The sequence below is a fragment of the Natrix helvetica genome (genome assembly GCF_964273705.1).
Source record: "Natrix helvetica genome assembly, chromosome: 1".
NCBI lineage: Eukaryota > Metazoa > Chordata > Lepidosauria > Squamata > Natricidae > Natrix > Natrix helvetica.
The window spans coordinates 319,219,757-319,247,416 of NC_138548.1; the positions used below are offsets into that span (position 1 = coordinate 319,219,757).

Sequence of the window (27,660 nt, forward strand, 5' to 3'; positions counted from 1 at the left end):
CCCGAGAGCTTCTACATGGCTTCTCTAGGGAGATGCTCACAGCTATGACACTCCATTTCTCAGATTCAGGTTCAAAGCCCTGCAAATCCCTTCTTGTCAATTATTAGCAACAGGAAACTTTAATACCATCCAGGAAACAGCTGGAATTGGCAAGCTGTGGTTCTCACCATAACCAATAACTTCAACACCATAAAGAATGAAACAAATTCTAGCCTTTCTCTCCCTTAAGGACAAAATAACCTTTCACTGCAGTAGAAAAGTCCAATTTAGGCACTGCAGGAGTTTTTTTCTTCTTCTTCTCCAAATTATTTGGGACACAGACACTTATATTACCCCTAAATAGGAAAATTATGTCTTATAATACATGCATTTTCTCTAGAATTATTTTTTACATTTCAGGATTTATTTTCGCTCCCACCCCTTCCAATTTCTCACCGGATTTATCATTTCACTGCAAAATATAAATTGTGACATCCTGTGGTTTTGGTTTTGGTTTTTTTTTTTGCTGAAGGAGATTTCAAAGCTTATTTAAACATAGTTTCCCACCCTTAAAACTGATGAACTGCAGGCATATGATTTTTGCTCTTTCTCCTCCCAGTCTACTTCTCAATGTTGCCATGTAAACCTTAAGTTGGCACATTTTGTCCACAAATAGCAGTGCGTTCTTTGGCACCAGCAGAGTTGTTTTCCTTCAGCAGTTGCCTCCCCAATCTCCTTGTTTGTTTGTTTGTTTGTTTATTTGGATTTATATGCCGCCCTTCTCCCAAAGGACTCAGGGCGGCGTACAACATTAAAAAACACACATTCCAAAAGTTAAAAAAAAATTAAATCCATATCCCAAAAAACAAACCGAATTTAAAAGACAATACATTTAAAATAAGTTAAAATTAACAGGCCAGGCCGGCTTGCTGGAAAAGCCAACTTTTTAGGGCACGTCGGAAGGACCGGAGGTCAGGGATTATGCGAAGCTCCGGGGGCAGCTCATTCCAGAGGGAAGGCGCTCCCACAGAGAAGGCTCTCCCCCTTGATCCTTCTCCATCCAAGCAGACATGGACAAAGCCCTTTAGCAAGTGGTAGCCAATTTTACCTGTCCCAAATGCAGACTTAGGGACCCAAAGTGGGCAATTATCTGTTATAGGGCTACCTAATCTGGACCGAAAAGATCTAGGAGATGGCAGGGAAAGAGATACAGAAAACTCTTTTGTGCTTTGTGGTTGTTACGAGTTTTGCAGCTGGTAGCCTGCTGCTGCAGATAAGAGCTAAACAGTTTTGATTCAAAAGTGAAATCTGCTTGGGGGAAATAACAATAGAGGGATTCTGCTCCACCTCTAGCTCTGCCCCCACTATGTGTAAGCTCATTGGGAGGGGGAAGAAACTAACCGGATGTAAACTCATCGGCATGAAACAAAGCAGTTGGCTGGGGGAGAACGAATAGCTTTGAAAAGCCTGGGGGGATTCAGATAACTGACAGAAAGGTAAGCTGAATTAAAGGAGAGGAAGCCTCCAACCCCCCCACCCCCCAAACATGGTCTTTTAGGGGAGAGGAAGCCTGTGGGAGAGGGCCTTGTACTGTGGGAGACAGCGTGTAATGTAGTTATAGACTTTATACCAGCGTTTCTCAACCGTAGCAATTTTAAGCTGGAGGGACTTCAATTCCTTGAATTCTCCAGCCAGCAATCCTGGTTGAGAAATTCTGGGTGTTGCTAAGGTTGGGAAACATTGCTTTACACTGATTGTCTGCTTATAACGGTACATTGAACTGTAACATACAGTGCTTTAGATGAATCCATCCTTTGCCTGGGTGATCGGTGTTGGGCCATTCTCCAGACAATGCTTGCAAGATTCTCCCACCCCCAGCCATGTTTCCCTAATAGAGCACAAGTTGGACTCTCGTCCGTTGCTTAGCAAGAAGCAGAACTGGGCTTCTGCCCTCTTTCACAGCAAGCAGATAAAAGGACACTCTTCCACGGCATTCAGCAGGGGTGAGAAAGTTGCAGCCTTGTCCCAATTCATCCCTGGAGGAAAAAAAAAACTTGACTTGTTGCAATGCATTTTCCTCCATGTGTGACTGAAGTCTAATATACTGCAAACTGAAAACTAGAGTATTTGGGAACGGGGGGGTGGGGGGGGATTTGCGAAGCGGGTGTGGTCCAAATCTGCAGGAAGGAGGAGGAAGGAAAGGGTTTTACTGTGGGTGAAAGACAAAGTGCCAAGACTGAGAACTACAATTCCACATAGCTTTCCATTTCCTCTACTTTCTCTGTTACTAGTCACACCCCTTCTACAGCTTGTCCGGATGACTCCTCCTACTCTTTGACCATATCTGGGGCTCAGTAAGAGGAAAGGGGCTGGGCTGTTCCCTGGGCCCTTGCATCGGTTTCATTTCCTGGATTGAAGAAGAAAATGAGGTCTAGAGAATTGTGAAACATTCCTTTCTTAGTTGCTCCTTTATGATGGTTAGACCAGCAGGAAGGAAGATCATCCTGGTGTTCCACAAATCACAGGGCCTTGGTGGATCTATTGCTTGCAGTTACAGATCTTCCAGACTGGTACCCATTTGTTTGTTGTTCCTATCAGGTTCTTTCCCCTTCTTTCCTTTCCCCTGCTTTCTATTGCTGCCCCCCCTTTTTTTCTCTCTCTTTGCAATCTCAGCTCTTGGTTTTCTTGTCTATGGATATTCTAAGTCATCCAGGACATGGTTGTCCCAAAGGTGCTTTTTATCAAAGGGGAATTGGACTTTCTGGTTTTTCTTTGAAGACTTTTTGCTTCTCATCCAAGAAGATGAAATGTCTTCAAAGATATATATATATATATATATGTTAAAGACATTGGCACAGGAATATGAAAATTAGGTAGCTGCCTTCTGACTAAAGCATTTTCAGAAAAGCTTTTGGGAGCTGCATACATCTCATGAAAATGGCTGCAGCTCATTGATGAAATTGTTAGTTGGAAAAGTTACTACCAGACTTCTGATTTGGGATTATAGTAGACTGATGGGTCTCCAGTGGCTGTACAAATAGAAGGAAATTCCTTCATCTTTGTCTCATGCTATAAAAATGACATGGTTTTTTTAAATAAAGATTCTTAATTGGCTTTTAGTTTTTCACCTAATGACTTTTTGAAATAATGAAGAACTGGTATTTAGGGGAATATTCATTTTATGAACAAAGTGGCACATTGGCCTAGAGGTGAAGAGGCTCACCTCGCACTTGAAAGGTTGAGAGTTCACTCCTAGGCAGCTGTTTCTCTATCAGGGTGCAAAGAGAAAATATGTGCTGCGAACTCTGCATAGGCATCAGGAAGGGCATCCGGCCAATAAATGCTCAGCACCATTCAGTCTCCTCGATCCTACCCCAAATGAAGGAATTAGAAGGTTGTAAAAAGAAAAAAAATCCATTTTATGAACAGCCCCCATGGCAGCTATTTCTTTTTCTTCTGAATCAGGGATGAAATCCAGCAGATTCTGACAAGTTCTGGAGAACTGGTAGCGGAAATTTTTAGTAGTTTGGAGAACTGGTAGCTGAAATTTTGAGTAGTTCAGAGATTCGGCAAGTGCCACCTCTGGCTGGCTCCAGAGTGGGGTGAGAATGGAGATTTTGCAGTATCCTTCCCCTGGAGTGGGGTGGGGATGGAGATTTTGCAGTATCCTTCCCGTAGAGTGGGGTGGGAATGAAAATTTTGTAGTATCCTTCCCTTGGAGTGTGGTGGGAATGGAGATTTTGCAGTATCCTTCCCCTGGAGTGTGGTGGGAATGGAGATTTTGCAGTATCCTTCCCCTGGAGTGGGATGAAAATGGAGATTGTGCAGTATCCTTCCCCTGGAGTGGGATGAGAATGGAGATTGTGCAGTATCCTTCCCCTGGAGTGGGATGAGAATGGAGATTGTGCAGTATCCTTTCCTTGGAGTGTGCTGGGAATGGAGATTTTGCAGTATTCTTCCCCTGGAGTGTGGTGGGAATGGAGATTTTGCAGTATCCTTCCCCTGGAGTGTGGTGGGAATGGAGATTTTGCAGTATCCTTCCCTTGGAGTGTGGTGGGAATGGAGATTTTGCAGTATCCTTCCCCTGGAGTGTGGTGGGAATTGAGATTTTGCAGTATCCTTCCCCTGGAGTGTGGTGGGAATGGAGATTTTGCAGTATCCTTCCCCTGGAGTGTGGTGGGAATGGAGATTTTGCAGTATTCTTCCCCTGGAGTGTGGTGGGAATGGAGATTTTGCAATATCCTTCCCCTGGAGTGTGGTGGGAATCAGTGACATGCGGTGAGGTTTATGGCTGGTGAGACTGGTGATGTCATCAGGACATTCCGCGGTCCCCTTCGTGTTGCCTCAGGAAGGCAGGGAATCGGAACATGTGTGCCTTTTCCCTTTTTTTTTCTTTTCAAGATGAGAGCGGTGAGGCCCTGCCTCCCCTGACCGCACGTCCCTGGTGGGAATGGAGATTTTGCAGTATCCTTCCCCTGCCATGCCCACCAAGCCACACCACGCCCATCAAGCCACAGAACCAATAGTAAACAAAAATTGAATTTCACCACTGCTCTGAATTAAAACATGGTCAAAAAAGATTTCCAGTACCTATCAGTTAGCTCAGAAGTAAATCCGACTAAATTAAGTGAGCTTTCCCCCCTGAACAAGTATGGAAACCAGCTCTATAAGTGTAGCTCAGCAAAATGCTTTCTTAAAAAGAGCAAATGTTCTTCATAGAGGCGTGCATGCTCACTCATGGAGAGTTTTGGCTATATAAAAAATTACAGTAAATATATCAAAAGAATGAAACATATTCTCTGAAGGGTTTGGCTAAATTCTTTTCAGAATGCAGTCCTACGCAGAAATGATAATAAAAAAAGAAATAGCCTCCCTATTAATAATAAAACCATTTTTGTGGGTTTTTTTTTTTAGAAAAGTAGATTACTGCATGACTTGCAAAACTAAAAGTATAAAAAACTAAAGTATAAAATGGCTGGTTTTCATAACCTCCCCTTTTCAGCTTTTAATCACAGATGGCTTTCATTTTTGGCCTGTCATTGGATTTCCTAAGCTAGAGCCCAGCAATATAATAGCCTTGGATTGTGCAACGAAGGACTTCACTTGCAAAATATCTAGGAAGTTTTAGAACCTAAAAAGTCATAGAGGACATTCATTCTTCATCAGAAGTAGATTAAAATCAGGGGTGTGTAAAAAAAAAAACCTTATCACACTCCATTTTGATTCACCCTTCCTCTCTGGGATGTATTCTGAGCAACATGCAAACTGCATTTTGTGCAGAAGAACAAGTTTCCTTGGAATTAAGATGAGAACTGGCAGCTTTTCATGAGCCTGCCTTGGCTTGAATGCCCCACCCAAAGCAGATCTCAAAAGACAAACTAAAATGCAAAAGAATCACAAAATGCTGTGAGCATCGATTTAGCAGGCATTTTATCCCCATTACAGGCAGTCCTCGGCAGTCCATTTAGTGATGGTTCAAAGTTACAATGGAGCTGAAAAAAGGTATTTCACACATATGACCATGTTTATGACCGTTGCAGTGGCTCAGAGTCATATGCTCCCCTTTTGTAACCTTCGGGCAATCTACATCAATGGGGAAAAATCGGAATCATTTAACGACCATGCTACTAACTTAACAATTGCAGTGACTCACTTAACAACTGTGTCAAGAAAGGTCGTAAAATGGGTCAAAATTCACTTAAATGTTTCACTGAACAACAGAAATTTGGGGCTCAATCTTGCCCATAAGTCGAGGTCTACATGTACTCTATGGTGTTTACCTTGGTTCTTGGTGGACACCGATTAACCATAAATGTTACTTTGATTACACTGAGGTTTTTAAAAAAATTATACAGGAAGTCCTCCACGTACGACTATAATTGAGTCCAAAATTTATGTTGTTAAGTGAGAAAGTTGTTAAGTGAGTTTTGTCCCATTTTACGACTTTTCTTGCCACAGTTGTTAAGTTGTTAAATTGGTAACACAGTTGTTCAGTGAATCTGGCTTCCACATTGACTTGTCAGAAGGTCACACAAGGTCATAACATGACTACAAGACACTGCAGCAGTCATATATATGAGCCAGTTACCAATCATCTGAATCAGCCGGGCATCCATCACATGCGTGCAGCACATGCTCAGCACGCGCATGCTTACTTACCGCCCGCAACGCTCCAACTTCTAGGCGGAGCATTGTGCAGGCGCCGTACACTCCGTGCGCAACCGCGGAAGCCCTGATCGGCTCAAATACCAGTAGGGAGGATGGGTGGGCATGCCCTCTGGAGCACTGTACCGGAACGGTACCTGGTGCTCCCAGCAGGCACCGGTACGTCCGTACCGGGGGGTACCGGTCATATCCCACCACTGATCCGAATGTAAATCAGTGACCATGGGGATGCTGCAACCTCATAAGTGTGAAAAATGGTCATGTCACTTTTTTTCAGTGCCGTTGTAACTTCAAACGATTACTAAGTTGAGGAGTACCTGTATTTATTGAAGATTTTACATAGAGTATAAGGCAAATCTAAAGAAAAAGAAAAAAAAGATAAAGAAAAAAAGAGGAAAGAAGAGCAAGAGAAGAAAACAACCCCTAAAGTTATGAAATTTAATGACTTCCAATGTTTTCTTTTGACAAATATTAACAAACCTACTGTCTGTCCTCCCTCTTAACTCTTCCAGAAACCCCTTCAACCCCTTATTGAATTCTCATCTGTTTCAATCATTTAATCCATAAATCATCCTCTCGCTTTCTTCTTCTTTTAGTGAAAAGTCTATAAAAGGTTTCCAGACTTAAAAGCAAAATAAAACACTTGTTTTCTGCCTCACCAGAGAGGTCAGTTTTGCCATTTCCACCAGCTCTGACATGTTTATGATCCATTCCTCCGCTGTAAGAATTTCAGTTCTCTTCCATCTTTGTGCCTATAATAAACTTGCTTCGGTTACATATACAAGCTACTTTTAATGATGTTGAAATTATTTGGGGAATGTTTCAAACTAGCTAAAGGTCATGGAACAGAGTCACTTTGACGTAGTGGTTTAAGGAACCAAGCTAAAAACCAGGAGGCTGTTAATTCCTTAGATATGGAAGGCAGCTGGATGACTTTGGCCCATCACAATCTCTCAGCCCTAGGAAGAAGCAAGCAATGGCAAATCACTTCCAAATATGTTGCCAAGATAATGGCAGGGACTATTTAGGCAGTCAAACTATTCTCCAAAGCACCTGAAGGTAGAACAAGAAGCAATGGATGGAAACTAATCAAGGAGAGAAGCAACTTAGAACTAAGGAGAAATTTCATGATAGTTAGAACAATTAATCAGTGGAACAACTGTAAGAAGAGATTAGATAACCATTTGTCTGAGGTGGCATAGGGTTTCCTGCCTAAGCAGGGGGTTGGACTAGAAGACCTCTAAGGTCCCTTCTAACTCTGTTATTCTATTCAGTCCCCAGGAGTCAAGGCTGACTTGAAAGCACCAAAAAGTAAAACAAAACAACCCCCCCTCCCTAAATTAAATATAGAAAGCAATTCCTGTATTACTGGCAACAGAGCAATGGTTACCCGTTCCTTCCTAATCAGAATCAGTGAATATGTCTGATTATTCCTCTGTCTGTTTCAGGCCACGGAACCTGCTTTCTTTTTTTTTAAATCCCAGAACTTCAATCCACAAAATGGCAACTGTGTTATTTTTTTCCCCACAGGAGGAAAAAAAGGTGAAACTAGAATTAATGGTCTCTTTTTTTCTAGCTGATGCCATCACCGCTACACCTAATTGGCTTACAAAATTTATATGAAATTGTAAGAAATGTTGGCTGATTAATACTTAGTTTATAGTAATATGATATTATAATGTAATTATAATATATCATATATCATATGCTGTGAAAATATCTATAGATCTTCACATCCTGGACATAAATTGTTTCAACTTCTACCCCCAAAACGATGCTGTAGGGCACTGCACACCAGAACAAGTAGACACAAGGACAGTCCCCCCCCCCCCCCGAATGCCATCACTCTGCTAAACAACTAATTCCCACAACACTGTCAATTTATTTACTGAGACTATTGCTATTATTATTTTCATCCTTCCTAGTGACTATCTCCTCCCACTTATGACTATAACCATGTTGCTTGTATCTTTATGATTTATATTGCTTGTTTCCTAGTATGATTTGATTGCTTATTAGTAACCTATGACTATCACTAAGTGTTGTATCTTTTTATTCTTTTTTTTAAAATAAAATTTTTATTTTCAAACAAACACCAAACATATAACATAAAAACCTCTTCAACTGCATACAGTGTGTCGATTGCTTACAAGGTCTTTCTCCGTCCTTTCCGTAGTCATCACTTGAGCTTTATCAAAAATCACATATTGTCAATCAAATATCCTTGTATACGTTATTATACTTCATTTGTTTGATTATCACTATTGTTTCTCCATTTTAAACAAGGTATTCTAAATATGTATCCATTTATATTATAATGATTCATTATATCATCTTCAATATATCCAATAATAAAGAATTTTTTATATCCTATTCTAAGTCATTCTATTATTTTAGCATTGATAACATTCTCTAATAATTTTCAATTCTATGTTTTTTCCATTATTAGTATCATTAATCTAATATACATGTATACAAATTGTTATAATTGTTAAATATCCATTAAGCATAGCTGATTACATCCTTTTTATATGAAACATATTAAATTTGAAGTAAATTTATATTATGACATTTCATTATATCATTCTGAAATCATCCAATGATATTACATCTTTATATTCTATTCTATATAGAATTATTTATATTTTATAAAAAGGTTTTTCAACATCATCTCCATCATCCTCACTTACAGTTTGTATAGTTTCATATTATCAATCTAGTATATATAAATGCTTTATTATCATTATTAATCATATATTTGACTATAGCTATTATTACTTTGTCTTATACATAGTACTCAAAATTTAACTACATTTAACTAAATTTTATTGTGACATTTTATTTCATCATTCTGTATCTTTCCAGAAATAGTGCAGTCCAATATATCTTGCTGTTTGTAGAATCTGTATTCTAAGTGTTTTCTTGATAAGTCTTATGTGGACTTCTCTTGACAACTTGTTATTCATTGCATATCTTATAAAGATTCGAAACCCTCTATCTGTTCCTTTCATCAGCTTGACTTTTGTTATTGCTGGTGCTTCTGCCAAAATTACTCTCATTTTTCTGCCAAATTTTCTCCCCTTTCTTCATCTATATTTTGACATTTGAGATAGAGTTCCAGTTCATCGATCTCTCCATATTTTGCACTTATCATTTCCCTCCACTCTCGATTTGCTGTCAGTGTCAACAATTTTCTTGTCACTTTCATATGTCTCTGTGGTTTTTTGAACTCTGTCCTCAAATTTCATCGTTGTTTTATAAGTATTCTCAACTCTTCCCTCCGTACTTTCTGTTTTTTGATCTATAATTTCAAGTCCCTTTTCAATTCTCTCTGTGATTATTAAGACTTTTTGAATTTCTAGCATAATTCTTTGCAATGTTAGTCCCTTTTCTTCTTAATATTGGGCCATTTTTCCAGGTTATAAACATTTCCACTAAAACATCCAAGGCTTTTGCTAGGTTTCAAACAAATTCAGTAAAGTTTTCAGGTCAAAGCTTTCTCTTTCCTTCAAAGAAACAAGACATTTTGCACTGACCCTTTCCGTAAAGCCAATAGCTTTGTATTATCAGATGTTGCCAAGCTTCTAGCCTCTAGGTGGCAGTGTTACATCCTTTCCTTCTGTTATTGCCTCTCTTTCTAAGCTCCGAACTCCGGAAGAGAAGAAAAAAAATGTTTAAAGATTACGATCCGGCTGAGCCTTGCGAGGAAAGAAACTTTTAATCCACAAATACAAAAAATGGAAAAAGTATAGAGGAAGAAGGGAAAAAAAGACCAGTCCAGTTTAAAAGTAAGAGGCATTTGTAAAAAGTCCATCCATAGAAAACAAACAAAATTAAAGTGAAAAAGATAACACGATAGTTTTAAACCAGGGTTAATTCGCCGCTTACTTCCTTCTGTCTTCAATTTTATTTTAACTCTTAAGTCTTTTGGGTTTTCTCTTCTCTAATAATAAGGATTTTTCTCACCATTTTGACACACTGTCTCTCCTGTTCTGCTTCTGTTTCAGGGGACTGTCCCAACCTTCTGCAGCCATTTTGGCTGCTTCTCTTGTAGCCTGCAAAAAGAGCTTTCTCCTGGATCGATCAGGGACTTTGTGATGTCCCTGAGATCAGCAGGACATGCTCTTCTCTATCACCGTTCCTTCAGAATGGTTTAGATCCAAAAAGGACCGTCCAGCAACAGATATCGACAGCAATCCTGGAGCCCCAAGATTGCATGTCGTTTCGTCGTGATGTCAAGCCCTGCCCATCCCCTTTTATTCTTGATGAATGTATTTTTTTCTTTTATGTACATAAGCACTAAAGACATATTCCTTGTGTCCAATCGCACTTGGCCAATAAATAATTCTATTCTATTCTATTCTAGTCATCAAGATAAGGATGTAGAGGATGTTATCTTTGAAAGAGTGCATCTGCTTCTCTGGGGAAGAGGGATCACTTCACATAGGCATTAACTTACTAGAGGCATAACCAGCAAACAGCCCCTTCTGATCATTGTATGTTGAACTCTTCTTGTGTTCTAAATGCAGGAAAGCCTGCATGGATTTATTGTCTTTATCCTTGAGTAAATCAGCATCACCAGAGGACACCTGACATGTATTTAGACTATATAGAAAAGAATGTGGGTCTTGCTGGTGTTATGAAGATTTCCTACTTGCATGGCAGTTTGATGTTGTTTATGTATGAGGGGAGAGCAATTGCAGAGACAGAAGTTCTATACAAGATTGCCAGTTATCATAACCTTCCAGGTTCTATGCTGTTCACAAAGCATGTGGCCTCTAATTACTAGAGTAAGCAGCACTGGATCCACAGTTAGGTCATTAAAATGACCTAAGAGAAACATTTTATTTTAATGTTAAGGTTTTGGGGTTAAGTTGCCCTCTTGCCATGCTTCTGCTCTTAGATAATAAATGTTATTACTAAATAAAATCCTACTGTTGACTTCTAGGGTAAATAGATTCCTTATCACCCCCTGTTCTTTTACACTCCCAGTATACACTGACAATTTGTCTTTATTATCCTATAAAGAATAGGAGAAAATAGACCTAACATTCCAGCTGTAAGCAGGGTGACCTCCTAAAATATTAATATCAGTTTATCTATTTGTATTTTATTCACTTTTTCCTCTAAAAAGCTCTTTGTATTATTTACTTCCCATTGAATGCTCACATTATCCATTGGGGGTAAGCTAGATTGAAAGATGATTATCAGTCAAAGTTCATCCCATTGAATTTTGTGGCATAGATAAATATGAAGTTGTATTTCTCCATCTTATTACATTTCATTGATAGATGATTGAGTAATAATATAACCTTTTAGTATTATATATGTTAGGATGTAACCCTAGTCTTGTGTTGGCAGTGTTTGTGTGTGTGTGTGTGTGTATACATACATATACATACATACATGCCATGACTGAAATAATGTATCTGCCACTTTAAATGTTCAAGTGAGATGTGATTGGATGGTGTTGCTTTAATCAGCCATAAGAGGGAGTAGGAACTACACTGGAAGTCTTTAAGAAGATGTTGGATAGCTATTTGTCTGAAACGGTATAGGGTTTCCTGCCTAGGCAGGGGGTTGGACTAGAAGACCTCCAAGGTCCCTTCCAACTCTACTATTGAATTGTATTGTATTGTATTGAATTGAATTGTTTGTTCCTCGTTGTTCCTGTTATGTTCTCCATGCTTGTTATTGGGGTTGAATACTGTGTATTGGATGGTGGCTACTCTGTATGTTAGTTACCTGTCTACATGGTGAATTGTGAGTTGAGCATCTGTAAACCAACGTGTTGTATCATAGACTGTGTATATAATTCAAGACTACTTATCGCTTGTTTTGGAGAATGTTTATCCTGCTTTATTTTTGTTAACACAAGTAAAGTTATCCTTGTTTTAACTTTGGAGGATGTGATTGATAGCATGACTATTCAGCGGCACATTCCTTGCTACCTTCTGCTACTCAACTCTAGTCTCCAAAAGGAGACATACTTAACAATATAGATAGTTATCAAGAAGGTTCTTTGATCCAAATCTCGAGATGAGCGTGCTATATTTTTAATAAGAAAAGCTGGCTTTTTATGCAGTTAGCTTGTACATAATTATGAAATATAAATATCATCTAGAACATAGGCTCTGTTCTGGTTAAGCACTTTAAATTAGAATGGAATATAATGGAATGGAGTGGAATGAAATACAATAGAAATAGAATAGAATAGAAAGTTTATTTTCACTTTATGTACACTTACCAGCATACATTAAAATGAAATTTCTTTGCATCCAGGTCTCTTGTATAGTAGATTAAACTGGCTTTATGCCATTTTCTGCTGTCAGTATTAGTAGTTTTAGTATCAACTGTTGTAATCTGGAGTTGATTGTACTTCAGGATAAACAAACAGAGGTTACAGCAGTTTTTTTGAAACGCTTTAAAGAGATGTGGACTTCAGCTCCTAGGGTTAAAGTTAATACAACTTAAACTTGCCAAGGAATAAAGAGTTGATTAAATGCCTGATGTGGCATTGATGAAGGTGTGAAAACACCCAATTGCTCACCCCTGCACCTTTTGAGAGAGTGTAAGGGGCAAAATTAGTATCTTAAGCTTTTAGAGATTTTGTTCAGTTTTCCTCTTAAAAGCCCTCCCAAAAAGAGGGAGGGGAGTTATTCAGTGTTCTGGGGTTCTCAGGATTTCTGAGAGGTGTCTTAAGCCTCCGTAAAAATATTGTTCCAATTGAAATAATAGATTTGAAATGTTGGGCTGTGGTAATCTGAGAGTGGCAAGTGGGATGCTAGGGGAACTATCTGTGATCATTAGCCATAGATTGCCCTCCTCTGTCTTAAAGTTTTCTGAAGACAAGATCCATATTGATCTTGTATCAAATGACCATCTTTTTTTGGGGGGGGGATATATATTTAGACTGTTCTTCCGGTGTATGTATCATGTGATTTTTGAAAGAAAGAGAATGTATTGGATGCTGTGTTTCATATGGCTTGTTAAATGCTTGTATGCTGGTAGTATTAATGTTTCTCCATTGCATGTTGTAGGGATCACACCTCCTGTTATGACAGCCACAGGACCTTCTGCTCCTGCCTTTGATGCAAACAGCGTGTCTGGCTATGAAGGCACTACAGTTGGGGATGGTAAGTTTGGTGTAGAACTGATGCAAACGATGACATCCATGGGATTATATATTGAATGCTAAAGTGTCACAAGGCTCTTGTGTTGATTTTGTGGCAATTAAATTTGCTACTTTGGGGGAAATTACCATATTATCTGAAAGGAAGATTCCCTGCCCCCAATGATGACATTGCAATAGCACTTAGACTTGTATACTGTTTCACTGTGTTTTACAGCCCCCTCTAAGTGGTTTACAGAGTCAGCATATTTGCCTCAACAATCTGGGTCCTCATTTTACTGACCTCAGAAGGATGGAAGGTTGAGTCAACCTTGAGGCGCTTAGGATCAAACTGCTGGCAGTCGGTAGAGTTAGCCAGCAATACTGCATTCCAACTACTGTGCCACCATGGATCTTGTTGTCTGAATTGCAAACAACAGATAAACGTATATTTGTTGAGTGTGGCAATAGCGACAGATGGAGGTGTAGAAAAAGAATGAATGAGGAGGATGTAGAAACAATCCATTGTAAAGAAAGACAGTGACTGGGTGGAGCAGAGAGAGGAGAGGTTGCTCCCATTTCTTTGAGGGAAACAAGGGCAAGTTTACTCATACTGTCCTGCTCTTACCACCTGCAGTCACTCTAGGTAACAAGATTGGTGGCTCATACATTTAATAAATAAAATAAACATGCAGGTGGAGAGAGTGAAAGTCCACCACATAAAGCTTTCCAGTTATGAACATTGTCTGGAGAGTTAGCACCCTCAAATCAATCATACACATGGATTTAGAGCAGTGGTGAAATTCAATTTTTTTTACTACCAGTTCTATGGATGTGGCTTCTTGGGCGTGGCAGGGGAAGGATACTGCAAAATCCCCATTCCCACCCCACTCCAGGGGAAGGATATTGCAAAATTTCCATTCCCACCCCACTCTGGGTGCAGCCGGTTCTCCAAACTACTCAAAATTTTTGCTACCGGTGCTCCAGAACCTATTGAATTTCACTTTGACTTTGAAGGCATTCCCTTGCAGATTTTCATCCCCAACATGGAGGACATCGAGAGATCGGTCCTGTTTGTACAGGACTTAAAATCTTAAGTATACCGGTCTCCGTAGTGGGGAGAGCCACTGAACATGGTGGGACTTACAACCGAGAAGAATTGCATAACTTTACTCTTTTGCAAATAGAAAGAAAAAATATATAGGTCTGTGTTGTGGCCCAACAGGATCCAATTGAGCTGCTGATGGACTCGGATAGCGAGGGATCATTGAGTCTGCCCTGGATGATGTGGAGGACCCTATGCAGGGTTTAGATTCAGAGCAGGGACCAGAGGGGCTGGTTGGCCACCAGGAGGCGCCTGAAGCATGGAGCAGTGGGGAGGATCAAAGGCAGTTTGTCCCTGATGCTAGAGTGAGAAGGGCTGAGAAACGAAAGCAGCAATTATGTAGGCAGGCTCATAGAAGATAATTCAGCACAGGTGGTTGTGGATTGGCCCCTCCCAAGAGACCTTATAGGTGAGGCGTTGGGAGAGGACATTTGCAGGAAACAACTGTTCAAAATTAGTAGTGAAGAAAGTATGTCTTAGAGCCATGTTTGATTTGTTGGGAATATTTGGTTTGTTTTTATTGTACGTGAGTTATCTTGGCCCTCAGCCAAAGGGTTTGTTATCTTGCAATTAAACAGTGGCAAACAGCCAAGCCTGTGTTTTGGCTTGTTCACAGGCGTGGAGAGAGGGGGGTCAGAACAGATGTGTATCCAAATGATCCATTGGCCAGCTGCTCGACCATCACCTGTTGCTTGAATTTGGTAACAGTCTGTAAGGAAACAAATTACAAATTATACTGTAAACAGAGGCATCACAGAATACTTACTGGAGAATAAGAACCTTGAATTTAGGATGACTTACAATAGGATAAGCCACTTTCACTGGCCCTTCGACCACAGACCATTGGCCACTGTTTAATCTGCAACCTCTTTTCTCATCTTTACTCCCTTCTTTTGCAGCAGGGAAGTATTTCCCTCCTCCACCTGATCCGCTCTCTTACCCGGAAAGTTTGCCAGCTCAGACAAACTGGAAGTAAGATGGATACTGTTCTTTTAAATCTTCTAAGAATCCATTTTTATTTTGCCTCTGCCTCAAACTAAGTGCTGCTTATCTGGAGGAAAGAGAAAAATGAACGTGCAATAGATACACAGGTAGTCCTTGACTTACGACCACAGATGAGCCCAATATTTCTGTTGCTCAATGAGACAGTTGTTCAGTGAGTTTGGCCCCATTTTATGATCTTTCTTGCCACAGTTGTTAAAGTGAATCACTCCGGTTGTTAACTAAGTACCATGGTTGTTAAGTGACTCTGGCTTCCACATTGACTTTGCTTTGAAGCTCACAACGGTTGATCACATGATCTCAGGACACTGCAACCATCAGAAATACGAGCCAGTTGCCAAACATCCAAATTTTGATCAGGCAATGGCCGTAATTGTGAAAAACTGCCATAAATCACTTTTTTTACAGTGCCGTTGTAACTCTGAACAGCCACTAAACGAAAGGTTGTAAGTCAAGGACTACCTGTAAAGTGAAGTAGATCAAAGCAGGAGATAAGAGCTGCTTCTATTGAGGGAAAGTTATGTTTCTTATTAAATTATGGTTTCCTCAGCGTCCGGTAGGCCCATATAGTTCCCATGTCTTTCATTTACTCGTTTCCAGCATCACTGTTCTTTCCCCAAAGCATTCTTTAAATGTAAAAATGCTGGGTGGCTACAATTGGTTGCCTTTGGGGGGAAACAGAAGAAGAAGAAGAAAATACTAAAACCCAAAGTCATTGAGAGAGGCGATGAGGATCTTAAGTCAATAGCGGCCTCTCCATTTTGTCACCTGATAAATGAGGCTCTACTACATGGAGTATGCCCACAGGGACTTTTCATTTTGGGGGAGAATCCATAGAGGCTCTAAAAATTCTGACCATGCCCAACAACTCAAAAGGTAGCATGTCCCTGTCCTGGAGGAGTATTTGAAGCTAGCCCTGTGATTTATGCTCACTGTCTCCTTTGCTTTTGCTTGTGCCACAGTATTCCTGCTATTTCGGAAGACGAAGCCAAAGACGCGTTTATCGAGTACGCTGCAAGCAAGTGCTGCTACAGCAAGCATCCAGCCAGAGATTTTGTGTTTCAGGATCTCCTAGCACTGAATACCTACAGAGTAAGCAGAATGTAGCATTAGCATGTGTGTGTGTGCATGCAACAAACCGTATGTAAAGCCATGGCAGTCCTTGACCTACCACCATTTGTTTAGTGACTGTCTGAAATTACAACAGCACTGAAAATAGTGATGTATGACCATTTTTCTCATTTATGACTGTTGCAGCATCATGTGATCTGAATTTGGACCTTTGGCAACTGGCATGTGTTCATGAAGGTCGCAGTGCCCTGGGGTCACGCAGTCCCCTTTTGCAACCTTTGCACAAGCAAAGTCAATGACAAAGCGTAGATTCATTTAACTACTGTGTTATTGACGTAACAGCGGCAATGATTCACTTAGCACCTTGTGGCAAGAAAGGCTGTAAAATGGGGCAAAACTCACTTAAGGACAGTCTTGCTTAGCAACAGAAAATTGAGGCCCACATATATTATATTTGGACCAGGGGTGAAATCCAGTAGGTTCTGACAGGTTCTGGAGAACCGGTAGCGGAAATTTTGAGGAGTTCGGAGAACTGGCAAATGTCACCTCTGGCTGGCTCCAGAGTGTGGTGGGAATGGAGATTTTGCAGTATCCTTCCCCTGCCACGCCTACCAAGCCACGCCCACAGAACCTAGTAAAAAAATTGAATTTCACCACTGATTTGGACTACATGCTGCATAAAGACCTTGGTTAGAAATGTAGCTCACAAACTTAAATAATTAAGTAACGAACAATTAATACAAGAAGAGTGTTTTACATCTGTAGGCAAACTCATGTCTTCAGCCCCAACTTTTTCCAAAAAGATTGGAATATTTCTAATATATGCAGGGAAAGGTTTGATGAGCCATTGCCAGTCACTTGTTCTGCAATAAGGCAAATTGATCTGTTTATGAAACTGAACCAAGAAGCCCCCTGATGTTCTTGATTTTATCACACACAGTTTTCTTGCAAATGTTTATATTGTGTCTATTGATCTGAATACGCTCAGAAAGATTTGCAGTTTTCTGGCTTTTGTAAAGAGTATAAGGCAATTCACAATGAATATTTTAAAGTGCAATAACATCAGTAGTTCGTACAAAACAATATGCAATTTCAGGATAAAATGGTTTAAGAAAGGACATGTAGAAAATATAGAAAGTATATAGGTTTCTCTATTTGAAAGTGCCATGGGTTTTCAATAGTCTATCTGAAGTGAATCCAACAGGAGAATAATTAAATCAGGAGTTATATCAGAGTAGATTCTTTCTCCAGTTACTATTCACCTTATTGAAGATATCCAGGGAGGATTACAATATTTACAATATACAGTTTGTGTATATTCAACCGAGAGGTAGTAATTCATGAGAGGTTTCATTTTCCACAAATTTATTCAGTGGTCTTAGATGAGACTATTGTTAAACTTCAGTCTTCTGATCTGAATCCAAGGTGTGACAAAACATAGGCAAGTGACAAAACATAGTGCAAACACTGTGTCGCATTGCACATTTTTGTCATTTTGGCATCATGGAGAGAAATGGACACCTATTTGTAACTCTGGGAGAATAATACTTAGTGTAGTGATGACTATAAAAAAAAACCTGAAGGAATGGGGAGAATGTTAAGTAGACTGTCAATTCTGTTCAGATATGGGTTGTGTTTCTTTTATGGTGCATGCTGCTTTTTTCCTTCTCCCCCCCCCCCCCCCCCTTTGCTCCTTTCCTTACCTATTTACTTTTTTTCAATAAAATATCAGTGGTGAAGATAGAATCTTTCAACCAGGAAATAAGTGATTGGAAAGAGAATAGAAACTGGCAGCTTGATAATTCACTGTGGGAACACAAGCGCATAACATGTGATGCCCAGTTGGACTGAGAAAGTCATCTGTTGCTCAGTGTCTTATGCACAGAGTTGTATATGTGTAAGAGACCAGGAAGGGAAGGGAAACAGGCACTTTGTGACTTAGCTCAATTTTGGATAAATTGTACTTATGATTTTATAATATAGAATTTGGTGGATTGAACTGAAGTCAGTGGATATGGGCCACATTCACCCTAAAATGTAATAGTAATAACAACAATAACAAGCTATAATTCTAAACAGTCTTCCTTGTCAGCAGCTGTGGGGCCATAATTAATACTCTCTTGTGCTAAAATGCTTGGAAATTCCTGGAAGTATCTACACAAATCAACCACACACCGAGATATAGTCCCTTTACATACTATGTTAAGGATACAATCAAAAATCAGGGGAGGAAACCAACAGCCTAGAACACATGTCCAGCAGCCAAATCCAGAAAAAGAGGAAACCACACTAGGAAAACACAGAAAGAACAATACTTTAGCTGGAAGGCAACCTCCTACCCATGTTTTCCCAAAAATAAGACCGGGTCTTATTTTATTTTGGATCCCAAAATAAACACTAGGGCTTGGGGTTTTTTTTGGGGTGGTGGTGGTATCTTATTGTTTTTACATGTACAGGAGGCTCACTTCTTGCTTGTGGCCGGGTAGGAGGCTGCACAGTGTACCAATGCCACTGCCACAGGGCAGGAGAGAGTGGAGCTGCCCATGTGCCCCACACCGGCTTACATCAATGCCCCTGCAGCCAGGCCATCCATGCCCTGACACCTGCCTCACCTCGTGGCTGCAGCACTGGAGCACCACTCAGCCTTCTGTTCCATTGCAGCTGCAAGCAAGCAGAAGTGGGCCAGCAGCCATGTGGGCTCCTGCTGCACATGGCTACCAGTGCTTCCGCTGTGAGGCAGGTATTGGGGCATGGATGGCCTGGCTGCGGAGGCCCTGAGGTAAGTCAGTGCAGGGCACGTGGAGTGGCTACACCCCCCCCCCCTTGTTTCACCTTGTGGCTGTGGCACCGCGAACAACCAGACGGAATGGGCCAGTGGCTGGCTGTGTAGCCTCTTAAATAGGGCTTATTATGGCGTAGGGCTTATGTTAGGTGCAAACATAAAAGCATGCTAGGTCTTATTTTCAGGATAGGTCTTGCTTTTTAGGGAAATAGGGTATATATAAACAACAGCAAAACCTGCCTTCCCTTACATTGATGATATTACCTAGCCTTGTAATGAAATGCATGCGAGCTCACAAAACCCCAAGAAACCAGCACCAGTAGCTTCTAATATCCTAGTTATGTGGACTAACTCAGAATTTTAAACTGGCAGTTCTGATCATTGTGACAAGTTGTTTATTATATATAAAGATATTGGTCTTCTCTGCACTCCATGGCTGCATGTTTGATAACATTTCTTAAGAGATTTCTGTTCATCTGCTAGTTTTTGACACTAAGCTGTAGTTTTTATATTTATTGAATTTTTTAGTATTACTTGGAGACGTTCACAGAATCAAGGTCTTCATCATGGAAAACCATACCATATAAAGGTAAGTGTTGCTATGCTATAGTAGAACTTTGATTTTGCTGCCCCAATACATGGTACGTTTGTCTTCAAATTTGTATTCCTTCTGGTAGTTTTTGGGAGGTCATAGGGATGGCATAAGAGCCGTTGTGGCGCAGTGGTTAGAGTGCAGTACTGCAGGCTACTTCTGCTGATCAATTGCTGCCTGCAGTTTGGCAGATCAAATCTCACCAGGCTCAAGGTTGACTCAGCCTTCCATCCTTCTGAGGTGGGTAAAATGAGGACTCAGATTGTTGGGGGCAATAGGATGACTCTCTGAATGGCCTAGAGAAGACTGTAAAGCAGAATATAAGTTTAAGTTATTTCTATTGTATTAAGCTTCATATAGGATTCAGATTCCATACTGGAGACATCTTGCTTCACTCATCATCAATTTTCATTCTATCATGTCACATTCGATTTTGTTCTAATAGTCAGACCTATTTATACATTCTTTTTTTAATAGCAATGTGGGAAATAGATACATGCTTCATCCTATAAGTAACTGTATTTTTTGGAGTATAAGACACACCTTTTTTCCTCAAAAAGAGGCTGAAAATCTGGGTGCGTCTTATACACCAAATACAGCATTTTTTGCCTCCAGAAACCCCTCCCGCCCTTCACCAAAATGGCCAGGCATAGCCTTATGGAGGCTTTCAGAGAGCACCTGGGGGCTGGGGAGGGCAGAAATGAGCAAAAACCGGGCCGTTTTCTGCCTCCTCCAGCCCCCAGCAGCACTCTAGAAGCCTCCATAATGCTATGCATGCAATTTTTTTGACAAAAAACGGGCCTGTTTTTTTTAAAAAGGGTCATTTTTTCCTTATTTTTGCCCCCCAGGAGCACTCTGCAAGCCCCCCCCCCCCCCAAGGCTATTCAAGACTTTTTGGAAAAAAACGTGCCCGTTTTCATGAAAAACGGATATTTTGTGGAAGGTTTGAAGAGTGAAAAAACTTTTTTTTCCTTTTGGAAAGCTCTTTGATTGATGAGAATTACATTGATCAAGTGCTGTGCCAGCAGAAACACCTACCTATCTACTGTATTTCTCTTCTCTATTTCTCTCTCTCTCTCTCCCTCTACCTACCTATCTACCTACACTCTCTCTCCCTACCTACTGTATTTCTCTCTTTCTCTATTTCTCTCTCTCTCTTTATCTACCTACCTACCTAACTACTCTCTCTCTCCCTACCTATCTACTGTATTTCTCTCTCTCTCTTTCTTTCTATTTCTCTCTATCCCTCTACCTACTTACCTACCTACACACACTCTCTCTATTTCTCTCTCTATCCCTCTACCTACCTACCTACCTACCTACCTACTCTCACTCTCTCCCTACCTATCTACTGTATTTCTATCTATCTCTTTCTTTCTATTTCTCTCTCTCTATCCCTCTACCTACTTACCCACCTACACACTCTCTATTTCTCTCTCTATCCCTCTACCTACCTACCTACCTATTTACACACTCACTCTCTCCCTACCTACTGTATTTCTCTCTTTCTCTCTCTCTCTTTATCTACCTACCTACCTACCTACCTACCTACCTACCTACCTACCTACCTAACTACTCTCACTCTCTCCCTACCTATCTACTGTATTTCTCTCTCTCTCTTTCTTTCTATTTCTCTCTCTCTATCCCTCTACCTACTTACCTACCTACACACTCTCTCTCTATTTCTTTCTCTCTCCCTTTACTTACCTACCTACCTACCTAACTACTCTCTCTCTCCCTATCTACCTTATTTCTCTCTCTCTCTCTCTCTCTCTCTCTCTCTCTCTCTCTCTCTCTCTCTCTCCCTCCCTCCCTCCCTCCCTCCCTTTATCTACCTATCTACCTACCTATCTACTCTCTCCTTCTCCCTACCTATCTACTGCGTTTCTCTCTCTATTTCTCTCTCTATCCCTCTACCTACCAATCTACCTACTCTCTCTCCCTCTCCCTACCTATCTACTGTATTTCACTCTCTTTTTTTCTATTTCTCTCTCTCTATCCCTCTACCTATTTACCTACCTACACACACACACTCTCTCTCCCCCTTTACCTACCTACCTACTCCCTCTCTCCCTACCTATCTACTGTATTTCTCTCTCTTTCTCTCCCTGTCTACCTACCTACTTTTTTAAAAAAATTGCCTCTTCAAAACCTTGGGGCATCTTATACTCTGAAAAACACGGTATGTGTGTGAGGATAGTTTCTGTATGCATGGAGTGTTCTGTATTCCAGGGCTCTACGTATGCTTGATTCAGTACACTGGGAAACCATGGCTATAAAGGAGTCTCTTACATCAGTTTGAGGAGGTTCTGAAGATAATAAAACCATAGGATGAAGCTAGTATATTTGTCCTCACTTTCAAACTTTAGTAGTTAACTTCTGCCACGAGAAAGGATGATGTATGTGGCTTTACAACACCAGTCAAGATTAATGTGAGTTTAGGAAATTAATGATCTATTTACACCACTACAAGAATTTATTAATTTGGACACAGTAATGCATTTTGTGATTTATGCAGCAAAAGGCCTGCTTAAGAATTCCACTAGTATAATGAACTGCATAATTTGTTGACTTCCTTGGAAGGGAGATTTTTTAAAATACTTAAATATTAACTCACTTCTATAGGTAGGATGAAATATATGAACTGCATGACATTCAGGCTTTTATCTGCTTTCTGAGAAAAATGGGCTTCTTTTTGCTATTGTTACTATTTTATATATTGCCTTTCAGCCCTAGGGAACTGTTTTAAGAAAATAAACACAGTATAAAAAAAGGTGAGAATTTCAACGTTCAGAATTCTCTAACCAACATAATAAGTTTTCGGAATTGAAGTCCACAAATGGAGAGCATCCAGGTTAAAAAGGCAGTGATCTGCTTACCTAGTTGGGTAATGAAATGTTTGAAAGCAGATAACCCAGCTCAAGAGAGCACTAAGGATTCCACAGTTCATCCTTGAGTTACATATATTCTCTTCTATTGAAATTAAATACATTAAGTCCCAAGCTATGCTGCTGAATGTTTGTGTGCGAGATAGAATATTATGACATTGTCCAATCATCCTTGCCTTCAATCAGGAGAACCTATTGATTCTGCTATGTATGGTGCAGCTCCTTCTCCCTGGGACATGAGAGTAGAAGTTCCTGAAATATTCAAAGACAACATCGTAAAACATAAAGTGCCTCACACATCAACAGTAAAGGTATAGAAAGCAAAAATAGGATAATGTTCTAATTGCTAGGACCTCCCTCCCTCCCTCTTTCTGTCTCTTCAGTACAATTCTGTTCTTTGCCTTACATTATTTATTCATTTGGACAATACAAACTGCATTGCATTATGTAGAGCTTGGTTTGGGAAGTGTATATGTGCACAGAATTGCAACCTTAATTGTGAAGCTCCTGCTGCTTCTCTGGAAGAAGGTCAATAGCGATCACGGACTTTGCACTCTAGTTCACACTTAGATTAAAGTGGGACATCAATGGAGATTTCTTTGGGGTTGACTGAAGAAAGTAATTGGAGCATCTCTAAGCAAGCCTGTCCACCTTTACTATGAGGAGTTTGGGATTTGTTTTGGGAGTGCTGAGGGTGCTTTAATAGCCATTTTGCCTAATTTTCTTTCTGTCTTAGAAAAGAGGTAGGTGGTTAAAGTCATCCAAGTTCTGCATTCAGACATGCTTCATATTAAACAAAGCCTGAGCGGAGAGATGTAGTAGACATGCTGTTCATGGGAGATGCCAGTAGGCCAATGGTGGGATTCAAATTTTTTTACTATCAGTTCTTTGGGTGTAACTTGGTGGGCATGGCAGGGGAAGGATACTGCAAAATCCCCATTTCCTCCCCATCAGCTGGGACTTGGGAGGCAGATAATAATAATAATAATAATAATAATAAATTTGGATTTATTAGCCGCTCCCTTTCCGAGTAGGACTCGGGGCGGCATACAATGGAGCATAAAACATAAAAGATAATAGATGGGGGTGGGGCCAGTCAGAGGTGGTATTTACTGGTTCTCCGAACTACTCAAAAATTCTGCTACCAGTTCTCCAGAACTGATCAGAACCTGCTGAATCCCACAGAGGTAGACATGTTTGAAGCTCAAACACAAGCTTAGGTAACCACAACATACTAACTGTCTTGTTTTCTCCTCACTGTTAGATTGTGATAGGTAGTTAGGTTGTTAGATTGATCCTCATTTGGTTGGTTGGAATGATCCTCATCCGGACAGGATATGTGGGGGAAAGATAGACCCCCTGATGATCTAAGCAATTAAACCAACTGGGACTGATTTTTGAAGAAAATATTTTCTGGGAAAGCAAGTCTATTCTCTTGCAAGTCTATTCTCTTGCATATAACTGGGTAATATTTTATTTACAGGATTCTTAATATTTGGATTTTTTTTGCTACTCAAAGAAAAACAAAAAGTACATTAGAAAAATCATTTTAAAAAAAACCTTTGGAAATTGAGGATCATTGTTATGAGATCCATTCAAGTAAACAATGTTGCATACATTTAGAACATTAAAAAAACCTAAATTTAGTACATCATTTCTTTTATTTGCTGGTGCAGACTTTTGTCCAATAACAAGGGAATGTTGCTGTCATCATAAGAATCATAATTTAGGGTGCTTTCTTTAACTACTGAAGCAATCATTATCAGCTCTGATTTTTATTTTATTTTGTGGTTGTGGAAAGGATTCTCAAGAGGAAAACCTTTCTGGCACAGATGGATCATTTTACATTCCTTGTCAAAGCTGAGCAAGTCACAGTAAAAGTGAATGGCTGCCTTTTCACCCTCTTTTTATTTGAAGGGATGTCCGATCTGTGGCTGTTCTGGCAGACGCCCCTGCACCCAGTGCCATGGCCTCACAAGGGTATGTACTTCTTTTTTAAAAAATATATATTTACAAACATACAAAATACACACACACACCTAGAACTTAGACGCACACTACATTTACACAGTACAGTACAAACAGGAACTTCCTGTTCCTTCTAATAGCAATTTCAAATCGATACAATTCTCCTTATGTTATTTCCCCTTCTAATATATTTCATTTGCATTTCACCATTTTTAACCCTCTTATTTTACTAATCTATCTGCTATATTGGGTGATTACCTCTAATAAATTTAAACTCTCTTGTGTACATATACATACATACATACATACATACATACATACATACATACATACATACATACATACAGTATATAGTATAGTTTATCTAGTATAGATAAAAATATGGTTTTCTGCCTGGATGGTTTTCTATGATGAGCCGAAGGACAGATTTGGGCATACCAGGGGTTGTAACACAAATACATACCTATTTCCCTGGCTCAGCTGATAAAAGGAGGAGAGCCTGTGGCTTAGTGGCTAAGACTCCTGCCTAATATGTAATACAGCCCAGGTTCGAATCCCAGTAAGGGTATGGCTAGCTGATGAGAGCTAAATAGCTTGAAATAGATCTATACTAGTCTCCCTTTATTTATTTATCAGTACAAATACAACACAAATATAAAAATGCAACATTAAAAATAAAAATATGGTTTTCTGCCTGGATGGTTTTCTGTGATGAGCTGAAGGACAGAAGGAGGGAGTAGTGAGCTTCCTCCCATATTTGGGCATACCAGGGGTTGTAACACACACACACATACATACATACATACATACATACATACATACATACATGTTGTATTTGTGCTGATAAATAAATAAAGGAAGACTAGTGTAGATTTATTTCAAGCTATTTAGCTCTCATCAGCTAGCCATACCTTTACTGGGATTCGAACCATATTTGGGCATACCAGGGATTGTAACACAAACAAACAAACAAACAAACAAACACACACACACACACACACATACATACATACATATGTTAATTCTCCCTAACTTCTATTTTTGGGCTTTATTGGCTTCTTTCATTGATCCTTGTTTTGTTTCCTCCATCCGCCTATACCATTTTTCCCATATCTAATAATATTCTGTTTCTTCTTTTCCCTGGATTTCTTTTGTTAATTTGTCCATTTCGGCACACTCCATAATCTTTCTTAATATTTCATCTTCGCTTGGTATCAATTTATTTTTCCATTTCTGAGCGAAGGCAATCCTCGCCGCCGTAATTGTGTGTAAAATTAAGTACTGGATTTCTTTTTTATATTTCGTTGTCATTATTCCTAGTAAAAAAAAGTCTGGTTTCCAATCTATTTTGACTCCTGTTATTGATTCTAGCCAATTTTTAATCCTTTTCCAATACTTTTTAGCCTCCTCACACGTCCACCATATGTGATAATATGTGCCATGTGTTAATTCACATTTCCAACATTTTGGTTAAATATTTACTGAGATTTTTGCTAACCTTGCTGGTGCTAGGTGCCATCTGTAAAACATTTTGTACTGGTTTTCCTTGTATGTAACCTTATAGTGTCATTTTAAAATTTGTCCCCCAAAATTTTTCCCAATTATCTAATTCAATATTGTAGCCAAAGTTCTGTGCCCATGTTACCATTTGTTCTTTCACAATTTATTCTTCCATTTTGTACTTCAGAAGAAATTTATATATTCTCCCTATCATCTTTCTTTCTGTGCTTTGGATTATTTTGTCTAATTCGTGTGGTTCCATTTGGATGCTGTATAATTTAGTATTGTTATTGTGTTTAGCTTTGATTTGCAAGTAGGTATGTACTTCTAAGTCAGAGGCATGTCTTGCTTCATGTGGAAGAATTTGTCCCCTGAAGAAAAAAAAAATTAAAAAAAGAAAAGAAAAAAGCTGACATTCTCAGAGCAGTTTGCAAATTGGGTTGATATAAAAGTTAAAAAGCTAGTGGCATTGCTATTGAAAATATTATGGTTGAACCTTCTCTCTGCTAGCAGGTTGAAAAGCCTCTGTTGAGAGAGGGCTGTTCAATTTCAACATAAATGGCCTCTTTGACCCTTCTTTCTAAAAAATGCAAATGACCACTGCAAGGAATATAAATCCTTCCATTCCCCACCATCCAGTCAGAGTTGAAGAAGCTTCTTGGATGAGAAGCAAAACATCTTCAAAGAAAAATCAGAAAGTTCGGTTGCCTCTTGAAAAAAGCACCTTTGGGACAATCATGACCTGGATGAGTGAGAATCTCCATAGACACTTTGCCCAAAATGTTTCAGTCGACTACCTTACACAGACCATCACAACATATTCTCTATATAGGAATTCATAGCTTTTCCTGTAGTTGGCGATAGTCATATTTTAATTACAAGAAGTAACCAATCACTGCTTTTTTAGTGTCATGCCACGGAGCTGCCATGCAGTCTTATGCGATGACACTTCTGGTTCCATTGTAAGCAATGATGCATGTTGTGTGCCTCCTGAAGACACAGAGGAGCTATTAAACAAGGGTTGCCACTGTTGTCAATAACACCTGGCTGCACACTATGCTCACAGCTTTCAGTGTGAATTTATTTACAGAAGAAAACGATGACTCTTGATGGTTGGGCGTCTCTCCCCTCATTACTGGCAGATCTTATTTCTTATTCTATCAACTGTGGGGAGTGGATCCTTACGAAGTGATGACAGTTTCCATGGAGGAAGAATGTTTAGTGGAAGGAATTTCATAATGAGGCATCTCCCTAGTCACTTCCACAATCCTACCCAATCTTAAAGCCACTCGTTATAGAGTGCTGTTTTGTTTTTGTTTTTTAAAGAGGAGCCCAGAGGTCTGCTTTTACAATACAAATACAATAGCAGAGTTGGAGGGGACCTTGGAGGTCTTCTAGTCCAACCCCCTGCCTAGGCAGGAAACCCTATACCGTTTCAGACAAATAGCTATCCAACATCTTCTTAAAGACTTCCAGTGTTGGGGCATTCACAACTTC

General features: G+C 39.8%; 1 protein-coding gene across 4 annotated transcripts in view; it reads left to right on the forward strand.

Moving 5' to 3' along the window:
• The window catches only part of LOC309398956 (protein SSUH2 homolog), a 51,869-nt gene that overhangs the window by 2,751 nt on the left and 21,458 nt on the right, over positions 1–27,660 (forward strand). Inside the window, exons 1-7 of one of the 4 annotated variants that reach the window (XM_081966301.1) lie at positions 1,319–1,475; positions 13,185–13,280; positions 15,260–15,332; positions 16,325–16,454; positions 19,744–19,804; positions 22,882–23,006; positions 24,613–24,675. In XM_081966301.1, the coding sequence (XP_081822427.1) occupies positions 13,202–13,280; positions 15,260–15,332; positions 16,325–16,454; positions 19,744–19,804; positions 22,882–23,006; positions 24,613–24,675 (531 nt within the window). In that variant the 5' untranslated portion in view covers positions 1,319–1,475; positions 13,185–13,201. Of the gene's footprint in view, positions 1–1,318; positions 1,476–2,388; positions 2,550–13,184; positions 13,281–15,259; positions 15,333–16,324; positions 16,455–19,743; positions 19,805–22,881; positions 23,007–24,612; positions 24,676–27,660 lie in introns of those variants that run through there. The other 3 variants (XM_081966303.1, XM_081966302.1, XM_081966300.1) reach the window with 3 other exon arrangements.